The sequence below is a fragment of the Miscanthus floridulus genome, chromosome 12 (assembly GCF_019320115.1).
Source record: "Miscanthus floridulus cultivar M001 chromosome 12, ASM1932011v1, whole genome shotgun sequence".
NCBI lineage: Eukaryota > Viridiplantae > Streptophyta > Magnoliopsida > Poales > Poaceae > Miscanthus > Miscanthus floridulus.
The window spans coordinates 57,166,167-57,184,359 of NC_089591.1; the positions used below are offsets into that span (position 1 = coordinate 57,166,167).

An 18,193-nucleotide genomic window follows, 5' to 3' on the forward strand; every position below is an offset into this window, starting at 1 on the left:
TTATACATGTGTACCATACCATGGCAGCGAAGTAGGTAGCAGCTATGAAGATGATCATCGCTGAAAAATACTACTACGTGCACCGAGTAGAACACCGAGTAGAACAGATCTTACCCATCGTAATGGGGACCAAACGGAGAACCGGAGGGCAGAGGACTGCACGCAGTCTCTTGAGTCTTGAGGGCAAAAGGGTTCAGTTCAGAGTAAAATGAGCAATGCGGTGAAAAGCTGAAAAGGATTCAGTTCTTAGCAAATGAGCAATGCAGTGAAAAGCTGGAATTCCCACTTGCTCTAAGGCATTGCATAATTAAGAACCTTGAATGCTCCAGTGCTGCAGAACAGGATGCCAGTATAATCTGCATAGGCATGCGTCAGCGCCTCGGTCCATCTGAATGTGGTCAAAACGTTGATGCACTACAGAAGCACAGCTCAAACAGCAGAAAATGATATTCAGCCATTCAGGCCCATCTGGAATCAACATTTGTCCACAACTTCATCTGTGATCGGCAAAACATGAATTTGGATACATAGATAGAAGGGCATACAATCTGTTCACAAAAAAAGGGGCATACAATCAGCTATAATGATGCAGAGGAATCATACAACTCGAGCTTCCTTTCTATATTCTACTCATCGAGTTGCTACTAGGTTCCCCATAAGCCCTCCACCAAGCTCATAGTGCTTCGCTGCACAGAACCCAGCTTCTTTTGCTAATTTCTCCAATTCGTCTCCTAAAAAGAAAAGAGAGAAAAATACAAGTTAGATGTAATTTTGCGGTGATATAGGGTCACTAACCAAATGGTACAAACCACTTCCACTGTCCAGAACAGCAAAGTGCAAATTTTGTGACAAAATAAATGAGGTGGTCCAGTGTGAAAAAGGAGGGGGGGAAATGGTGTCATGTTGTATTTGTAACTCATCAGTCCAAGAGTGAGAATAGTGAGATATCTCTATGTGTAGTGTAGCTCTACCATCAGAATGACAGACAATACCATGCAATGGATGTGTTCCTAGAGAAGGAAATAAACATGCATACCTGTTAGATACTGTGATATGGAGCTTTTCAAGTACTTGTATTCTTCAGTCAGTCCATAGCCACTAGCTAAAGGAACCACAACATTGTCTATCGCCCAACTCTGTCCAAGAGAAAACAGAAACATCAATCTGGTCAGTGAGACATGTGGTCTGACTTTGCTACAATGACATTAATAATGAAGAATTGATCTTTACCAGGGAAATTGAACACAAGTCAGATTCATGTGTACGCCAACTTCAAATAGTACTCTCAAGATTGGCTGACATTTTACCTGTAATGATGTCGTGAAAAGTGATGAACTCTTGTTAAAATCAAGGATAGAGGCTCTTGATCCTGTGGTCCAGTAAAACCTAGCTCAGAAAATTTATGCCGATTGCTAACAAAGCAAAACTTGAACAAAATTTTAACCTGTACCAAACCTGGTTTCAGGACCCTATATATTTCTCGCATCGCTTTCGATTTATCAACCACATTGCGCAATCCGTAGCCAACTGTTACAGCATCGAAGTAGCAGTCTGCAAATGGTAAATCAAGTGCATCACCCTCGATCCACCTGCAAGCGCTAGCGTCAGATGCAGGTAAACCACATAACGCCATAGTGCATATGCTAGCAAAGCACACAAACTATTCAACTGAAATCACAGGATGTTCTTAATCTGCAAACCCTCACATTGAGGATGCTCACTTGATGTTCTTGTAACACAGCTTCCAGCATTGCTCCTGGCGGTTAGCAGCAATCTGTAGTTGCTGCCTCGAAAAATCGACAGCCATCACCTGTTTCAGTTGGGTGCAAACGATGATAAGATTTCCAGTGGGGGAAAAAATGGCCTGGCTAATCTGAAGTCTGAATATAGTATAACGAATCCAATACCAACCTCTCCATCTAACCCGACCTTCTGAGACAGCAGGAACGCCAAATGCCCGCTCCCGCAGCAGAGATCAAGAACTCGATCCCCCATCTTCGCTCTAACTCCATAGGAGCAAACTTTTGCATCAACCGATTGTAGAACAGGGCATTTTGATTCACATTGCTCATCTACTACAGTTAACACTAGCGCTATACCTCGACCAAGAGACGCATATGCGCTTCCACGTCCGGTGCTGTCCCAGGCTGAGCACGTCGTTCAGCTGCAAGGAACCCGGGAACGTGCTGTCGTCAGCAACACATCATGGCATTGCTATCTGCAGCACTCCAATCTCGTAGAAGCAACGAGGGGATGAGAGGAGGGCGGGAGGTACGAACTAGGTCGTAGACGGGGGCGATGCGGCTGAAGAGGGCCTGCCGCTCGCCGGCTGAGGAGGACGAGCAGCGAAAGGAGGCGTGGCAGCGGCCGCGCCGGCGGCCGGCGGGGCTGAACACGACGCCGGCGGCTACGGAAATCCCCGCGTTCAAGGCCACCATCGTGTCCGTTCGCTTGGCCCCGAATCATGGCTAGGAATTAGGATGAGGCTTTTTACATGCATGTCGTTAAAAAGTTTGTAATTATACATAAATCATTAAAAAATTAACCGTACACGAGTGTTATCGTTCTGAACTTTTTTACTCTCCAAGCCATTTTATCGGTGTTCTGTTCGTTTTCACCGTTTGAGAGTCCTGACAAATGAGTCTGATGAGTCAAAAACGTCCATAATACCCCTCTCATCCCTGTCCTCTCTCAAACTCTCTCTCTCTCAAACTCTCAGTCTCACGGCAGTGTCCAGCATGGCGCCCTCACGGCGGACCGCGCGACGGTGCTACTGGTGGGCTGCGCGTCTTTGCGCCGCGCCTCAGAGCTCCATGCCGCGGCGGTGCGCGGCGGCGTGGACCAGGACAAAGCCGTGGCCTTCCGTCTCCGACGCGCGTACGCTGCGTCCGGGCGCCTGGACCTCGCCGTGGCGCTGCTCCGCCGCACGTCCGACCCGACCACTGTCTTCTACACCTCCGCCATCCACGCGCACTCCTCCCGGGGCCTCCACCACGCGGCGATGGCGCTCCTCTCCAAGATGCTGCTGTCCCTCCACGGCCTCCTCCCCACCGCGCACACCCTCTCGGTCTCCCTCCCGGCTTGCAGCGGCCTCACGGTTGGGCGCGCGTTGCACGGGTATGCCGTGAAGCTGGCGCTCTCCAGCGAATCGTACGTGGCCACCGCGCTGCTGGGCATGTACGCGCGAGCTGGGGACGTCGCGTCCGCACGCTCGGCCGCGGCGCATCGGGCGCGCTCTTCGCGGTCAAGTCCGCGCCCACGGGGATGGCGGCGGCCGAGCACCTACGGCGCGAGGGGGGCATCCTGTCTGTGATCCGGTCCCCGCATGTCGTCCCCTGCCTGGGCGTCCGCGCCACGCCCGACGAGGGCTGCCAGCCGCAACGTCCTGCACGCCCCGCACGGCGCCCTTGCCCCCGCCACCGCCATTGCCTGCTCCTCGTCGTCTGGCATCTCCTCCTCCGCTTGCGTCCGCGCCCGGTGGAGCTCCGGCCGCCGCGAGCGCGGGCAGCGGGGGAGCTCCGCCCCGGCCGTCGTGGGCGCGCGCGAGCTTGGCCCCGGCCAGCCGCCGCGAGCACGGGCGAGCTCCACCTCGGCCGCACGCACGAGAAGAGAGAGTTTGAAAGAGAGAGGATAGAGATGAGAGGGTATTATGGACGTTTTGACTGACCAGACCCACTTGTCGGGACTCCCAAACGGTGAAAACGAACAGAACACCCCCAAACGGTGAAAACGAACAGAACACCGATGGAATGGCTTGGAGAGCAAATAAGTTTAGAACGATGACACTCGTGTGCGGTTAATTTTTTTAATAACTTATATGTAATTACAAATTTTCTCAATGATATACATGTAAAAGTCTCAGTTGGATAGGTGGCTGTCGTTACGGCCAGACATGGAAAACAGTTTGACTATTTTGCCCCCGCCGTGTGAGTTGCCAAGCGATTTCTGACGCTCTTGTTGCCGCCGCCGCCACTGCACCCGCCGCCGCCGGGCGACGGCGATAGATTTGGGGATGGATTTAGGCTCGTGCTACCTCGGCGGGAACGCCGACGCGGTGGAGTTCTGCCCGCACCGCCCGTTCCGCCACGTGTTGGCCGCCGCCACCTACACGCTGCAGGAGCAGGAGCGCGACCGGGCGGGCACCATATCCCTCTTCTCCGTTGACGCTGCCTCGGAGGACGCGTCCCGGCGGCTCCGGCTGCTGCATACTGTGGAGACCGCCGGCATCTTCGATATGAAGTGGAGCCCCAAGTCGCCGCTGCTCGCGCAGGCCGACGCCCACGGCCGCCTCGCGCTCCGGCGCCTGGAGCAGGAGGACGGCTCGGACACAGGTTACTTATGTTTGTCTCTGCATTATTTTTTTTTACCCTACAAAAATTGTGTCGTTAAAGTTGGATAAATGCCAGTGTGGACTTGCTAAGATGCCATAAGCTATAAGCTATAACAATTACAGCTCAAAGCTAAATGATGATTGATGCTTGCAGAAACATCGGCACCATTTTGCAATTCAGGAGCTATGCATCCCTTCATTTTAAGATGTTGGCATTTGGATTACAGTTTGACTCGAGTACTCATACCGAAGATTAATCTAGATGCAGAACTAGTTGTTCTTAATGTTTCTACTCTGTGCTGTTCTGGGTAGTTTCTGTAGTTGTCGTTGCCTCATAGAAAAGTAGTTGTCGTTGCCTCATAGAAAAGAAAGGTAACTTCCAGTTGATTGGTGATAAAGCATTCTTGCCATACTCAGAAAACAGAACTGGTATTATATTGCTCTCTGACAAGAAATGGGTTCTAACTCATGCAGCTCTAGTTAAGAGTTTAAACACTTTATATTTGTCACATATGTAGTCCAACATGTATTATTGCATATCTTCAGGGCTTACTCAAGTGTTTCTGTAACTAAATTACACAGGCATTGTCTTCACCGATGTCTCTGCTGAAGATATTTCTTCTTCAATGTGCTTGTATGTGGACTGGAACCAAACTGCTGAGTCTCTGTCTGTTGGATTATCAGATGGCTCACTGTCTGTGGTTTCAGTGAGAGAGGACCGGCTGGAGATATCCGAACAGTGGACTGCACATCAGTTCGAAGTCTGGACATGTTATTTTGACCGTACAAGGCCACACTTACTGTACAGTGGATCAGATGACTGTTGTTTCAGTTGCTGGGACTTGAGAGAAAGCCCGCCAAACATTGTTTTTCAAAACAAAAAGTCTCATAAGATGGGTGTCTGTTGTATTGCACAGAATCCATTGGAGGAGAACATGCTACTTACTGGGAGTTATGATGAATTTCTCAGAGTTTGGGACATGAGATTTATGCCAAAACCTGTCAATGAAAAGTTGATAAATCTAGGAGGTGGTGTGTGGAGGATGAAGTATCATCCTAGTATTGCAGATATTGTATTGGCTGCGTGCATGCACAATGGGTTTGCCATTGTTAAAGTAGGTTCTGAAGATGCTACGGTAATGGAAACATATTGCAAGCATGAGTCCTTAGCATATGGCGCAGATTGGCAGAAAAGTGAAGAGGTGGAGCAGAATGGAAATTCTTCAGTTGTTGCCACTTGTTCGTTTTATGATCACCTTCTCTGTGTGTGGCAACCAGAGAATCTAGCTGAGATTTAAAGACATATAAAGCTTCATTGTACTCAATTCAAGCATGACTACGCCATGAAGCTATTTCCTGAATGAACCAGTATAATTTCATTCAGGTAGCTCTTTGAACTTATGCTTACTTATTGAAGCCATGCATGGGCTTATAGGGACTTTATGTTCGTTTTCAACTAGGCTCATTGATATTAGTATTTGTTACCAGGTTCCTCGCTGCAAAACCTTGAATTTTTCTTTTGATGCTAATCGATTAGAAAATTGTTTTTTTTTGTGTGTTGGTCTAGATACCAGAGAAACATACTTGACCGGACTCTTTTCCAAGATGTCTGTGTTCTTTATCCTGCTTATGACGTAGAAAAGAAATGCTCGTTGAATTACCACAAGTGTATTCATGGAGAATGGATCGGCCATGCTCGGCTTACCCCATATTCGGCTTGTTCGGCTTCTTTTTTCAGCCGGAACAGTGTTTTTCTCTCACAACAACTCAGCCGAAACCGTGTTTTTCAGCCAAGTTTAAGACCAGCGAACGGGGCCTCAGTTTGATGTTTGGCGACTAATGTTACATCACGAATGCTCTCTGTCGGCTACCAGTTTTCCAAGCTTGTGATGTGGATTATACTTGGTAGCTTCATAGATTTTTTTTTTTTTGCCAAATTATCTGTGGACATGGTTATTTCCTCAGTTGGCAACTCTGATTTTTTTTTTTTGGCTCGGAAAGTAGCATTTGAAATGAAGGAAAACTAGCAATGGCCGTGATTTGAAAAAAAATGAATTGGTGTGCCAGCACCAATGAGGCACCGTAGCCGCGCCCGTGGCGACTGTGCCAGCGCCATCATCAGTGCTAGTTCACAGCACCGCCGGCCATGAATCTGACGTGCTTGTCAATTGTCATCGCCGTATAGGCCAAGATGCACGATAGGCCGATAGTCAGGCCACTGCCTCGTCCACAGGTTCCACGTGGCGTAGCAGCGCCGTCGCGTTGCGCCGGACATGGCCAGCCTCAGCAGCACGCCAGCACCACTGCACCAGCACCGACGTCGCCGCCACTTCTTGCCGCACCTGCAACTCGAGACGGCGGCCGAGACGAAGGGCACGTTTGCGAGTTGCGACAAACAGCGAAGGAAGCGTGTCTGTGCTGGGCCAAGATGGACCGCTCAAACCGGCCTGCCAGATGACTTCGGTGATGAGTTGGTCGTTCGATCTACAGCGGAGGGCTAAGAGTTGCCGACTGCAGAGTGAAGTCGCTGTGGCCGACGGCAGAGGATCTCGTAGGCACGATTCGCACGCAGTAAGCATCAACCTCCTATCCCGATGCAGAAAAAGCTGTTCTTTTTGTTTCGTCTTCCGCGTCGATCATGGGTTTTCGTTCCCTTGCTCAAATATCCACCCTTTTCGAAGCCGTGATCCTCGTTTTGATGTGGAAGCGCGCAGGTGGCGTCGGTTCTTCTTTGTCCGGCCTAACCATGGAGGAGTTCGTGATGGGGATCACGCGCGGCTCGTGGCCTCCATGCGGCACGCCTGTGTCGTCCAGGCTCTTCGCCAAGCTCTACGGCCTCTTTGACTCCGACGCCGAGTTCCGCGATGCACTGGCGCGCGTCCGAGGCGGCCCCGACGCTGAGCGGCTCCGCATCGTGGCCTACGGCCTCGGCGGCGCGCAGTACAGCTGGGCGCCACGGTTCCGCCTTGCTCTTTTGCTCCTCCTTCGCGTCGCGTTCCCGTACGCGATCGGCGACGTGGAGGTGGTGTGCCCGACCGTTGCCCCCGTGGAGCGCCGAGCCATGGAGGAGTTGGGCTGTGTCGTTAACGCGTCGGTCCAGCAGTGCCGGCAAGTTCGTGGGCCGACGCTCATCTTTCATGCCGTACGCAGAGCACGTCTTTTTAAAAAATCTGCTTACCTTGGAGCGCGGATCAGCTCGGCAAGATCGTCTTGCTTGGGCACAGCTTTGGCACCATGGTTAAGATGCTTGAGCTCAGCATATCCAAGCAGGAGAAGTTTGGTGTCACAGAGCAGAGGGAGAAGGTGAGGAAGCTCCTGGCAATTAAGGAGTATGTGAATGAGTTTGAGCTGTGCTCGGAGCTTGATGGTTTCTGGGGAGATGATTGTCCTTATGATGAACTAGCAAATGAGTCTGGCGATTCACAGGAGGAGTGTGGATGCATGCACTGCGTTGCTAATGTAGAGAGATATGCCATGATTAGTGCTCTTCCCAGCTCCTTTTCAGTTCATCTGTTCCACATTGATCCTGAAATTGGCATGGACCATCTTGTACCAGGTTGTTCTTCCACATAATTATTCCTACTGCTTTCATAAAACATATATGTCTGTGGCTTTATGGAGTTGGGTCTGATGTTATATGTTTCTTTGTTGCATATAATCATACTATGAGGGTTTGGAGCACAGTGAACATCGAGGTGAACTATGATGCACAATTAACAGGGTAAGTGTTATATAATCCAAGCATATTCACAGCTCCTAGAATTTTGTTTTTGCTTGTGTCATTTCGTTCGTAGCTTTTGCTCGGTTCTAGTGTTTTGATCAACAGCGTCCTTGTGCGTCTGAGTCACGTGTGTCACGATTGAGTTGCGGGATGGCACATCTCATGGAGGCCATGGTGCACATATCGCCGCCATTTTTTGAAACAATTTGGTTCAGTTGTGTCGGTCGTATGTATATGCAAAATAGATTCAGAAAAGTTGTGTTCTGTCAGCAAATTACATCGTGTTCAGTGTGTTTGTGTGCGCATGAGCGTGGTGAAGATGCCAAATTGGTGTCAGAGCCAGTTACCGCAGCTGGTTGTAAAACCATGCCATCAAATACGCCTCCATGCCGCGCTTTAGCTACACGTTGTCACCGCGCACCTCAGCATGTGCACACCACAACATATGGTCATCCATCATGTCGTGAAGGAGACCGGGGACGTCAAATCATCATTGATGCTCACCAAGACGAACTAAGGGCGTGTTTAGATCCAAAAAAATTTTGGGTTTGGGGTACTATAGCACTTTCGTTTTTATTTGGCAATTAGTGTTTAATTATAGACTAATTAGGTTCGAAAGTTTCGTCTCGCGATTTCTCACCTAACTGTGCAATTAGTTTTTTTTATCTACATTTAGTACTCCATGCATGTACCGCAAGATTCGATGTGACGGGTACTGCGCAAAATTTTTTGGTTTTTGGATGGAACTAAACAGGGCCTAAGGTGATTGGGCAGATTGGAGGTAGGGATGCCAGCCTGGAGCCCGTGGGGGGTGCCATGGCAGGCTGTCTTGTTGTTTTTACTTTTCTAGAAATAGGACTTGTCACCCTAGGCATGCAAACCCACTAGGAGTAGAATCAACTTAGGTGTTTTAGAATTTGACAATTGCTCTCGTGTTGTGATCTTGTAGGATTTTTTTAATAGGGCAATTCACTCGCCTCTTGCCATCTTGGGAACTACGACCGTCCGTTAGAATATGCATATATCTCCTAATAAAGACGTCAGTAAGACCATGTACCTGTTGAAATGTTTTGGGAATTAGTTTTTCCTCCCGAATGTTTGGTAACTGAAATCCACAATATGTGCAAGAATTTGGTACATTTTAGGTTTCTGGAGTGAATCTTTGTATGCTAGACACTAAGCTGCTTGTGATCACCTGTCTTTGTTCAATTTGTGGCTTCACTAGATTTCGTTATGGATTTTTTTTTCTCTTTCTGATTGCTGAACTTTGAGTGAGATTTGTTTCACCTATCATGATATTATTACTGCAGTGCAAGTTTTTTACTTAAGGTAATGATCTGAAAATAAAAAAATATAAAACAGAAATAACTGTATACGCATACGAGATATTTGATTTCTCTATTATGATTTATATGTAAAACATGAGGATATGAGGCATATAAATACTGTTACAGGGAGAGCATAGAATAGGGCGTACCCAGTGCAGAGAGCTCCCGCTCTGTGCGGGGTCTGGCAGTGCCGGCCCTAGGGGGGGGGGGGGGGCAGGAGGTGCGATGGCCGGGGGCCCAGCCAGGATGGGGGCCCAAGCCCAAGTATGAAGTATATAAGACCCCAAATATATAGTGTAAAAAAACGAAGCCCAGACTCAATGTTGCAGGCATGTCGGCCTCTTTTCAGCACCACGCAGTCACGCAGCCCAGACTTGCAACGTGCCGAGTCGGCCTCTGTCTTTCTGCCCTTTTTTATCACCACGCAGTTACGCACTCACGCAGACTTCCGCCGACGGCCGATCGACTCGAGCCGCTCAGACTTCCAGGGCAGTCCGCAGACGGCGAGACGCAGGCACGCAGCGCCGATCCAGACGCAGGCACGCACAGACTTCCACAAACGATGAGACGCAGCGCCGATCGAGCGATCACCACGCGAGGCAGCCGAGGGCCCGAGGCAGGGCTCGACGAGGACGACGAGTCGACGACATCTGAAGATTTATCTTGGTTATTGCCTTCTGCCCTTTCTGTGATTTATGAATCTTGGTTCTCAATCAGTTCATGTGTAAATTGTATAGGCCTTAGGGTTTTTTTTCCTTGTTCAAATTTTATTTCAAATTTTATCCAGTACTTTGTACTCATATAGTCATGTTTTTCTTGTAATTTAGGTCAGGTGTAAGAATTTTAGAATGTTACCTAAGAAACATTTGTCAGGGGCTGCGAAAAAAATGGAAAAGACAAGAAGAACAGTTTGTTCAGTCACAACAAGGTGCTTTAGATAAGTTTTTTTCAGCTTCAAGTAGTGTTGTGCGTGATGACAACCGTATAGATGCACCTAATAATCAAGAAGAAGAGCAACAACAAGTTAATGACAATTTAAGTGAACAAGTTGATGCTATAGAGAATGAAAATTTACAGCCTTCCTCTCAACCTGAAAATTTAATTGATGATGTGCAACCTTCTATTCATGATGTCTTTGATCCCAGAACTTGGGAGAATCTTGATAATAAGGGTAGAGATATTTTGATTGAAAAAGAACCAGTGAGAGAATTGAATCTTGAGTTCCCTGTAGATGCTCACAATAGACATTTTTCATATGCTTACTATTCCAGAAAGTTAAGCAATGGTGAGGTGGTTGATAGAAAATGGTTGGTTTACTCTAAACATGTGGATAAAGTTTTTTGTTTTTGCTGCAAATTGTTCAAATCAGATCAGAACAAAAGTTTGGTAGCACACGATGGATTGAGGGACTGGAAACATCTTAGTTTAAGACTCAAGGAACATGAGAATAGTGTTGAGCATATAAGAAACATGAATACTTGGAATGAACTTATGCTGAGGTTGAGCAAAAATTGAAGTTGTTGAAGAACTATTTGAGATCAACTATGTCACAAGAAAGGTTAAATGGCTTGGCTATGTGCACCATCGAGAAGGATATCTTAGACACTATTGATCTCGATACCGTCATTGATGATTTTGCATCAAGAAATGCCCGAAGAAGTATCTTTTTATAAGAAGCAGTGGATATGATGGAGTTCTATTCTTCTTTAAGGTAATCGTATTAGTTCTAGAAGTACAAATATATTGCTCTTTTAGTCTACGTTGTTCCTCGCTCTCGATAATTATTAGACATATTAAATTAAAAATATATTATTGGATTTGCTTTCCCTATACAAATAAAATTAGTCTATATATTCTAAAATTTTATGGTCTAGAGGGGCCGTCGCGACGAGTTCGCCAGAGGGCCCTCGAAATCATAGGACCGGTGCTGGGGTCTGGGGAAGGGTGTCAGTGGCAAGCCTTACCCTCGCCTGTGCAATGCGAGGAGACCGCGACTCAAACCCGGGATCTTCCGGTCACAGGCGGTAGGACTCTACCGCTTACACCTACCGTAATATATTAAATGTGTCCTACCTGTCATTACAAGTTTACATTTGTTATTTATCGTTAAAAACCTAATTGATTGTTTCCTATTATGTTTTTTCCATTAAACTAGATGTCATTTAAATCCTAGTGATGCATACATTGAGGACAAGGACCTCATGGAAGCAGTGAGCATAATTAAAGAAGTACATGAAACTATGCTGGATATTAGGAGGAGTTCAGTTTATACAAAGTTCATTGATCAGCTTAAGGATAATCCGACCATTGGAGATTGCATTTCAAGAATGTTGGGAAATCATGAATACATGACGCTGGTAATTTATGGCCTTGGGAGCTTTGAATTTGATGTGAAGTCTCAGTATCAGCTGGCTTTCGCTCTTCTTCTCAAGGAAGATAAGATATTTTCAGTTGGTGACATAGAATTATATGATCCAGCACTCTCTCCAGCTGATGTCAAATCTTGCTTCGACTTGGGAATAAGAGTTCTACTTGTTAACGAGCAGCGCCACAGAAGAGTTGAGAAGCCGACAATTTTCTATGTTCCAGGACTGAAGTTTGTGGGTAACCTAATCGAGGCAAACCTCTCATAAGCACTTAAATAAGATGATTTTGGTTTCCTATGGGTTTAAGGATGGCGGGGAAAGTATTTCTGGTGAATTTGAAAACTGGAACTGTGGATGTACTAGATTCATGGGTTTTCTTTCTTTGGAGAGAGACAGGTTCCTGTTGGCGGGATTTCTCTAGAAAAATCTGACAGGGAATTAGTTGGTGTTTCTGAACTGAAGCTGGAATTTCTTAAAGTAGATGATGACACGGACATATACTCAAAATTGCCAAGTATGTGTTCTGCTTCTAAATATCTGCTTACACTTGGTTTCTTTTTAGTATATTTGTTTAATGGTGAATCTGACTTTACAGGGCTAACACTCAAGGAAAAAATTCACCTTGACTTCAAATTAGAGCTGGAATATAATTCATTCCTTGCTTTTGAGTAAGACTTCGTTTCTTTGTGTTACAGCATCTGAATTAAAAATTGAGATTGAACAGCCGATTCTTTTTAGTGGAAACATCATTATTTATTTCCTTGATTTTTCAGTCATGTGTCTTCCCTTCGTATGCAATTGGAAGAGCGAATCTCATGCCCATTCAGAGATCAGTGTGCTTTCAGGGGGGATGTTACTCCATTCTGGGGGCATGTTTTTCGTCATCGTCTGCCAGCGATGAAACGGACGACATGGTCCCCGCCTCCTAAGGGTTGGGTCAAGCTCAACTTCCATGGAATTGGCTGTTCCAAAGGCACTCCGGCCTGCAATGTTGGCATATTGCACAATGACAAAGGCGAGGCTCTCTCCTACTGTGCTGGTCCAGTAGGAGATGTGGATGAGATTGTGGCCAGTGCTAGGGCACTTGATATGGGGCTACAAATTATGATTGATCTCCATGAACCAGTATTCAAGCTGATCATCCAGGGGGATAATCTTACGGTGATACGCTGACTTATTTTCATGTATCTCTTGGTGCATGCATTTGAGGCCATCCGAGGCACCTGCTCCTGACGAGCTGCCTACAGAGTGCGACAAGGGTGAAGATGCGGGTGATGGCTCAAAGGATGCGGACTACGATAATGGTCCGAAGGATGATGACCAGGAGGGTGGCGGTGCATCTTCAGAGTCTGTCATCCCTCCTAGATGGACTCGTAGAGAGTACATAGATTGGCAGGTCGAAGAGGGGGCTAATCAGGTCACGATTCGCCTAGCACGTGTTGGAGCTTCTCTACCTGGGATCTTTATACACCAATCAACCATGTGTGACTGTGGAAATGGAATGGACATGAAGAATGATGAACCAGATGATACATGGTAAGAACTAAGAACCTATTGAAGTTGCCGGCTGTTCTGAAATCTGAGCTAGTAGAAGTGTTTGTTCTTCTGACGATGCTAACGACCGCATTTATCGCAGGTTCTTTTGTGGCTTTGATACGGGTGATGACATTATCACACGACTGACCTGAGGATTCTTTAACCTGTTAATGAGGAGCCTGCTGCTGACTGCTGTTTCTTGTTGCTAATGTTTGTCCCTGTTCTGAATAAGTGGGATATGTCTGTTCTGAAGAAATCCTTGATCTGCATGATGAGCCTTCGGGGTCTTCGATTTCCTGCTGTTAACTGAAAACCTGTGAGTGATCCCTGAGAATATAAACGTGTCCTTTGGTTGTTCATTTGACTTGTACTCTGTAGTTCAGAACCCAAAAAAAATGTTGCCTCATAAGTACAAGAATCTGGTAGATATTAGGTTTCTGGTATCAAATGATCTGTGTACTAATTGCTAAACAGCTTTTGGTCATCTGTTTGTTCATTATATGTGACTTCTCTAGATTTGGTTATTGACTTCTTTTGGTTTCCTCTTATTATTGAACTCTGAGTGAGATTTGCTCCACCAATCATCGCCCTGTTTGTTTGGGCTGATTTGGCTTATAAGCCATGGCTGAAAGTACTATTGGCTGGTTTGGTATGAGAGAAAAATACTATTTATTGGCTGATAAGCCATGGCTTATAAGCCAAATACGACCAAAGCGAATAGGCTGATAAGCCATGGTTTGGTTTCGTTGGCTGATATTGCTGCTGTGCAAGTTCTTATTTTCTTTACTGATGAAGTTAACCTGCAGTGCTAATAGTCTATAGGCTACTCATTTTTTCCATTATGATTTGCATATAGCTGCTGAAATATTCTTTGGAACAATTTCGTTCCCCTGCTCATCAATGTTTGTTCACTGAAATCCAGTGCTCGATAAATCAAATTGTCTGTTATTCAGTGCTAATAGACTGCTGTTTGATCACTGAAATCCATTAACTAATTTAGAAAATATACTACGTTCAATAATCTGTTACATTTTAGGTTTCTGAAATGAAAGTGCTCTGTATGTGTTAAATGAACAGACAGACCCTTCTCATCATCAATGTTTGTTCACTTTTGTGGTTTCTCTAGATTTGGATATGGAATTTTGGCTCTCTTTTACTACTATCATTGAATTTTGAGTGAGATTTGCTTCACCAATAACGATATTGCTGCAGTCTGCAGTGGACGTTCTTATTTCTAAAATCTGAGCTAGAAGTGTTTGTTCTTCTATGGATGCTAACGACTGCATTTATTGCAGGTTCTTTCATGGCTTTGATATGGATGATGACCTTATGAAATGACTGAAAGTTTGAACCAGAGGATTCTGCAACCTGCTCATGAGGAGCCTGTTGGCTGTTGCTGACTGCTGCCTATTGCTAATGGTTCCTATTCTGAACAAGTCGGGTCTGTCTGTTCTGGTGAAATCCTTGATGTGTGTAATAAGCCTTCAAACCTGTGAATGCTCCCTAAGAATATAAATTCGTCCTTCGGTTCTTCGCTTGATATGTGGTTCAGTATTTTGTTTTGATGCATGGTCCTCGTACTTAATGAGTATGTAACTAGACGTTTATCACCGTGACCCAGAGAGGCACTTCGGGCGCATTTCATTTTATGAACAGCAACATGAACATGTGAAGGACCAAAAACGGCGACCAGAGGGGGGGTGAATGGGAGCCGTAAAATTTCTCACAAAATTTTTAGGCCGCTGTCCCAAAATCACCGTCAAGCACAAGCGAGTTCATGAACTAAAATACCCAAGCCAACTAGTGATAAGAGTATCTACAAAAATTCCTCAAAATAGTAGAAACCCAATGCAACAGACGAAACTCGATTCGGGGCACAGACGACCAAGCTGCACGCAAAACAGAAAACCAGAGCTAGAGAAAATTAACCGAAAAATCCCCTGAAAATTCGTTCATCACACAGCAGAGAGTGAAGAGGTAGCACGTAGGCCTGGGCCTCTCGGGCCTATACAGCTAGGAGCTTATGGTAGTTTGGCTGCCTCTTCTCTGCTCAAATCACACAGGAGGGAAGGAATTTAGTTCACACACACTATTGCTTGATTGAGACAATTCCAATAACCAAGACTGAAAAACACGAGAGCTGCTGCTCCTGCTATTGGTACTGTGCGTGCACAGGTGGTTCCTGGATGAGCATTGATTGGTGCTAGAAGCACTGGTACTGAGACCGCACGGCACTGGAGCGACCCTGCTCTGTACACGGACCGAGAACAAACACAGGGAACAGAGAACGACGAACACTGAGCAACGACAGACTTCACAGGGAGATGGGATCGGAGATGGACCAGGCAGCTGAAGACGATTGGCTGCTCCTAGAGTCCGGTTCCTGCAACAGCACTAGAACACAGAGACGCACGGCGCGGGACTGCACACGCCAAGGGAAACCAGAGAGCCAAGATCGAAGCACGGGAAACGCTGCTCTGCTCAACAAGCAAACGACGATCGGTATCAGGAGCAGCTGCAGAGCCACGCGAGGGCACGGGACCAAACCGGCCTGGACGCACGGCGCAGAAGCACCTCTGTGCTGCTGGGTCCTCGTAACATCACCTCCACACGACGAACAGGAAAGAATAGAGAAGAGGCGCTGACCACAAAATCGAAGAAAAACTCGACCAAATCAAAATGATTCGTTCTCAAACTTCGCACAGACCAAATTCACCTAGATACAAATTTATCCCCGACCAAATTCACCTAGATACAAATTTGTCCCCAAAAGTTCATCGCCTGGGATTGACCCAAACTCCGAGAAAATCAGATCGTAGGAAGAACGAAAAAAAATTGAGCGAAAATCACAGCTTCAAGATAAGAACCCCAGAGGGCAAGAGGAGGATTTGGGCCTTCATTCCCACTCCAAAACACAAGAATTACACCACGAATTTTTCAGTTCATGTGACCTCTCTCATGAACACTAGAAAGAAATGAAACCCTAGGTGGAAGAGGGGAAAATGAAAGTGGGAGAGAGGTGAGGGAGATGGGGGCTCCCTCATCCTATTTAATAGGGCTATTACACATTCCCAGTTTTGCCCCTGGATACAAATGAGTTGAACCGCTAAGCCCAAGGGCATTGTTGTCCAACCCGGTGTAATCTTGATCCGACGGCCACCGCGCCTTCTCACCGGTAGCTTCGCCTCGACGCGAACTCCCCGATGCCGCCACGTGCCGTCCGTCCCTCCTCGGAACCTCCGCCCGGGTTTTGAGGCCCAAACCCATAAACCGTCCATCCGATGGTTTTGAGGTCCAAACCATCAAACCATCCGCGAGTAGCATACTCCATACGCGTCCCCCGCCATCCGACGCGTGTCACCGCCGTCCTCGACCGGCCGGCCCGCCAAGTCCTCCTAAGCCTTGCTCGACTCACGCGTCTGCCATCTTGACCCGGTCAACACCGTCACTCCATGTCTTCTTGCACTTGTCGATGTCCCAAGTGTCAGCCACCGCGGCTAGTCACCCGGCCTCTGGGTCCCTCGGTCCAAGCCTCACGTCCGTCCTTCACCGCTCCCGGTCTGTCGGCACGGCACGTCCTCCTTGACCTTCACCTCGCCGTCGACCACCGCATCTGAGCTCCATACCTGCACAACACAAGCCAAAAGACATGTCGCACACATAGCTTTCGCCATGGTAGGGTTAGTCACCACTCAACCTACTTCGTGGATCACATTGACAATCACTCATCACAAAACGAACACACAAGGGTACTTGTCAACCTTGTGTTCGCAATCTCCCCCCTTGATGAGTGCATTATCAACACCAATACACGAACAGCTTGAGCAAAAAGAAAAAGAAGAAGAAGAGAGAAGAAAGAACTCACCCAAATGACCAAAAGCCAAAGAAAAGCCAAGAACCGGGTCATTTGAAAATGAGCAAAACTTGGTCCCCAAAGACATGGGCAACGGCTCGATGCAACCAAGTAAAACAAAGCTAGCCCTCAAGAAGAGGCAACGGGCTCAACACCACTAGCAAAGCTCAAAAAACCGAAAAACTGCTAGACCCTCCAGAAGAGGCAAAGGCTCAACACATCTAGCAAAACACCTCAAATGCAACTCCCCCTGAACAAGTGCAATCTCTCTCAAATGAATGCATATCTCTCAACTTTAGGTGAAATTGGAAGTTTGAAATTGGAAGTTTCTTCCCCTTGTGTCATTGTGAGTGTGGAAAACTTCTCCCCCTTGTTGACACATGCACTTATCAAGCTAGAGCCCAAAGATTGCATCTCCCCCTCAAATCATGCTAGGAATGCAGAAATGCACGAATGCAGAAGCTTCAAGATTATAGTAAGTAGATTGAAAAGAGGCTCTAGTTGATGCTGTCATGTATATATAGCAACACATACAAGTGCTAGCAAATGCTCAAAGTGACCAAATGAGACAAAATATGGCATTTAAGCAATTTTGATCAAGTTTGAGCAATTTTAAAAGAGGGTTCACCACCAAAGGAACACATAGCAAAAATAGACAGGAGATCGACCTTGTGCTACACATGTATGCAAAGTGAACTACCCCAAACAAAGTTCACACATCATGTCATGAGACAAACTTGTGGTTTGATCAAATTTTAGACACCAATTGAAATTTATCAGAGTTATGCAGCTTATTACCAAAGTTTGTCAGACAAGTGTGTGCGGGAGGTTATCTGTGCCATCAAAACCTGACTTAGCGACCATGTCAAGCCTATGCCAAAGGCAATCAGAAGCTTAAGACAATGATCTTGGTATCCATTACAGAGCTCAAGTTCACCAATAAGTGCAATTTGGAGCTGTCTCGATACTCTGACATAGGATAGTACAGACCCATCCCGATCTTTTCAAATCACTGAGTTTGATTTTCAAGTTTTAGCACAAATTCAAGTTTCTCAAGCA

The 18,193-nt window shown here is 46.6% G+C and overlaps 2 protein-coding genes and 1 pseudogene across 3 annotated transcripts; 2 read left to right on the top strand and 1 right to left on the bottom strand.

Annotated features, from left to right (window-relative positions):
- Window positions 1-473: 473 nt before the first annotated feature.
- LOC136498436 (2-phytyl-1,4-beta-naphthoquinone methyltransferase, chloroplastic-like) lies at window positions 474-2,444 on the bottom strand. Of its 2 annotated transcripts, none has more exons than XM_066494370.1 (8): window positions 2,280-2,444; window positions 2,100-2,164; window positions 1,912-2,002; window positions 1,722-1,810; window positions 1,456-1,589; window positions 1,308-1,369; window positions 1,037-1,136; window positions 474-731 (listed from the first exon to the last, which is right to left on the bottom strand). In XM_066494370.1, exons 1-8 carry the CDS (start codon window positions 2,436-2,438, stop codon window positions 631-633), a joined length of 801 nt encoding a protein of 266 aa, XP_066350467.1. In that variant the 5' UTR covers window positions 2,439-2,444; the 3' UTR covers window positions 474-630. The 2 variants fall into 2 exon arrangements, 1 of the variants encoding a protein (XP_066350467.1); XR_010769624.1 differs by having other exon boundaries at window positions 695-731; window positions 1,231-1,369.
- Window positions 2,445-3,893: 1,449 nt separating this feature from the next.
- Window positions 3,894-5,947, top strand: LOC136498209 (uncharacterized). Its single transcript, XM_066494159.1, has 2 exons — window positions 3,894-4,331; window positions 4,913-5,947. The coding sequence occupies exons 1-2, from the start codon at window positions 4,013-4,015 to the stop codon at window positions 5,626-5,628; spliced, it is 1,035 nt and encodes a 344-aa protein (XP_066350256.1). The 5' UTR covers window positions 3,894-4,012; the 3' UTR covers window positions 5,629-5,947.
- A 1,021-nt stretch (window positions 5,948-6,968) lies between these two features.
- Window positions 6,969-13,493, top strand: LOC136495933 (uncharacterized; annotated as a pseudogene).
- Window positions 13,494-18,193: the final 4,700 nt, after the last annotated feature.

Excerpts from the sequence above, each read along its gene's own strand:
- LOC136498436 (XM_066494370.1), bottom strand. The coding sequence starts at position 2,438 with ATGGTGGCCTTGAACGCGGGGATTTCCGTAGCCGCCGGCGTCGTGTTC. Across the intron at positions 1,590-1,721 it reads CTGTGTTACAAGAACATCAA|GTGGATCGAGGGTGATGCAC; the intron begins GTGAGCATCCTC and ends TAGCGCTTGCAG. Across the intron at positions 1,370-1,455 it reads ATATAGGGTCCTGAAACCAG|GATCAAGAGCCTCTATCCTT; the intron begins GTTTGGTACAGG and ends ACTGGACCACAG.
- LOC136498209 (XM_066494159.1), top strand. The coding sequence starts at position 4,013 with ATGGATTTAGGCTCGTGCTACCTCGGCGGGAACGCCGACGCGGTGGAG. Across the intron at positions 4,332-4,912 it reads GGAGGACGGCTCGGACACAG|GCATTGTCTTCACCGATGTC; the intron begins GTTACTTATGTT and ends TAAATTACACAG.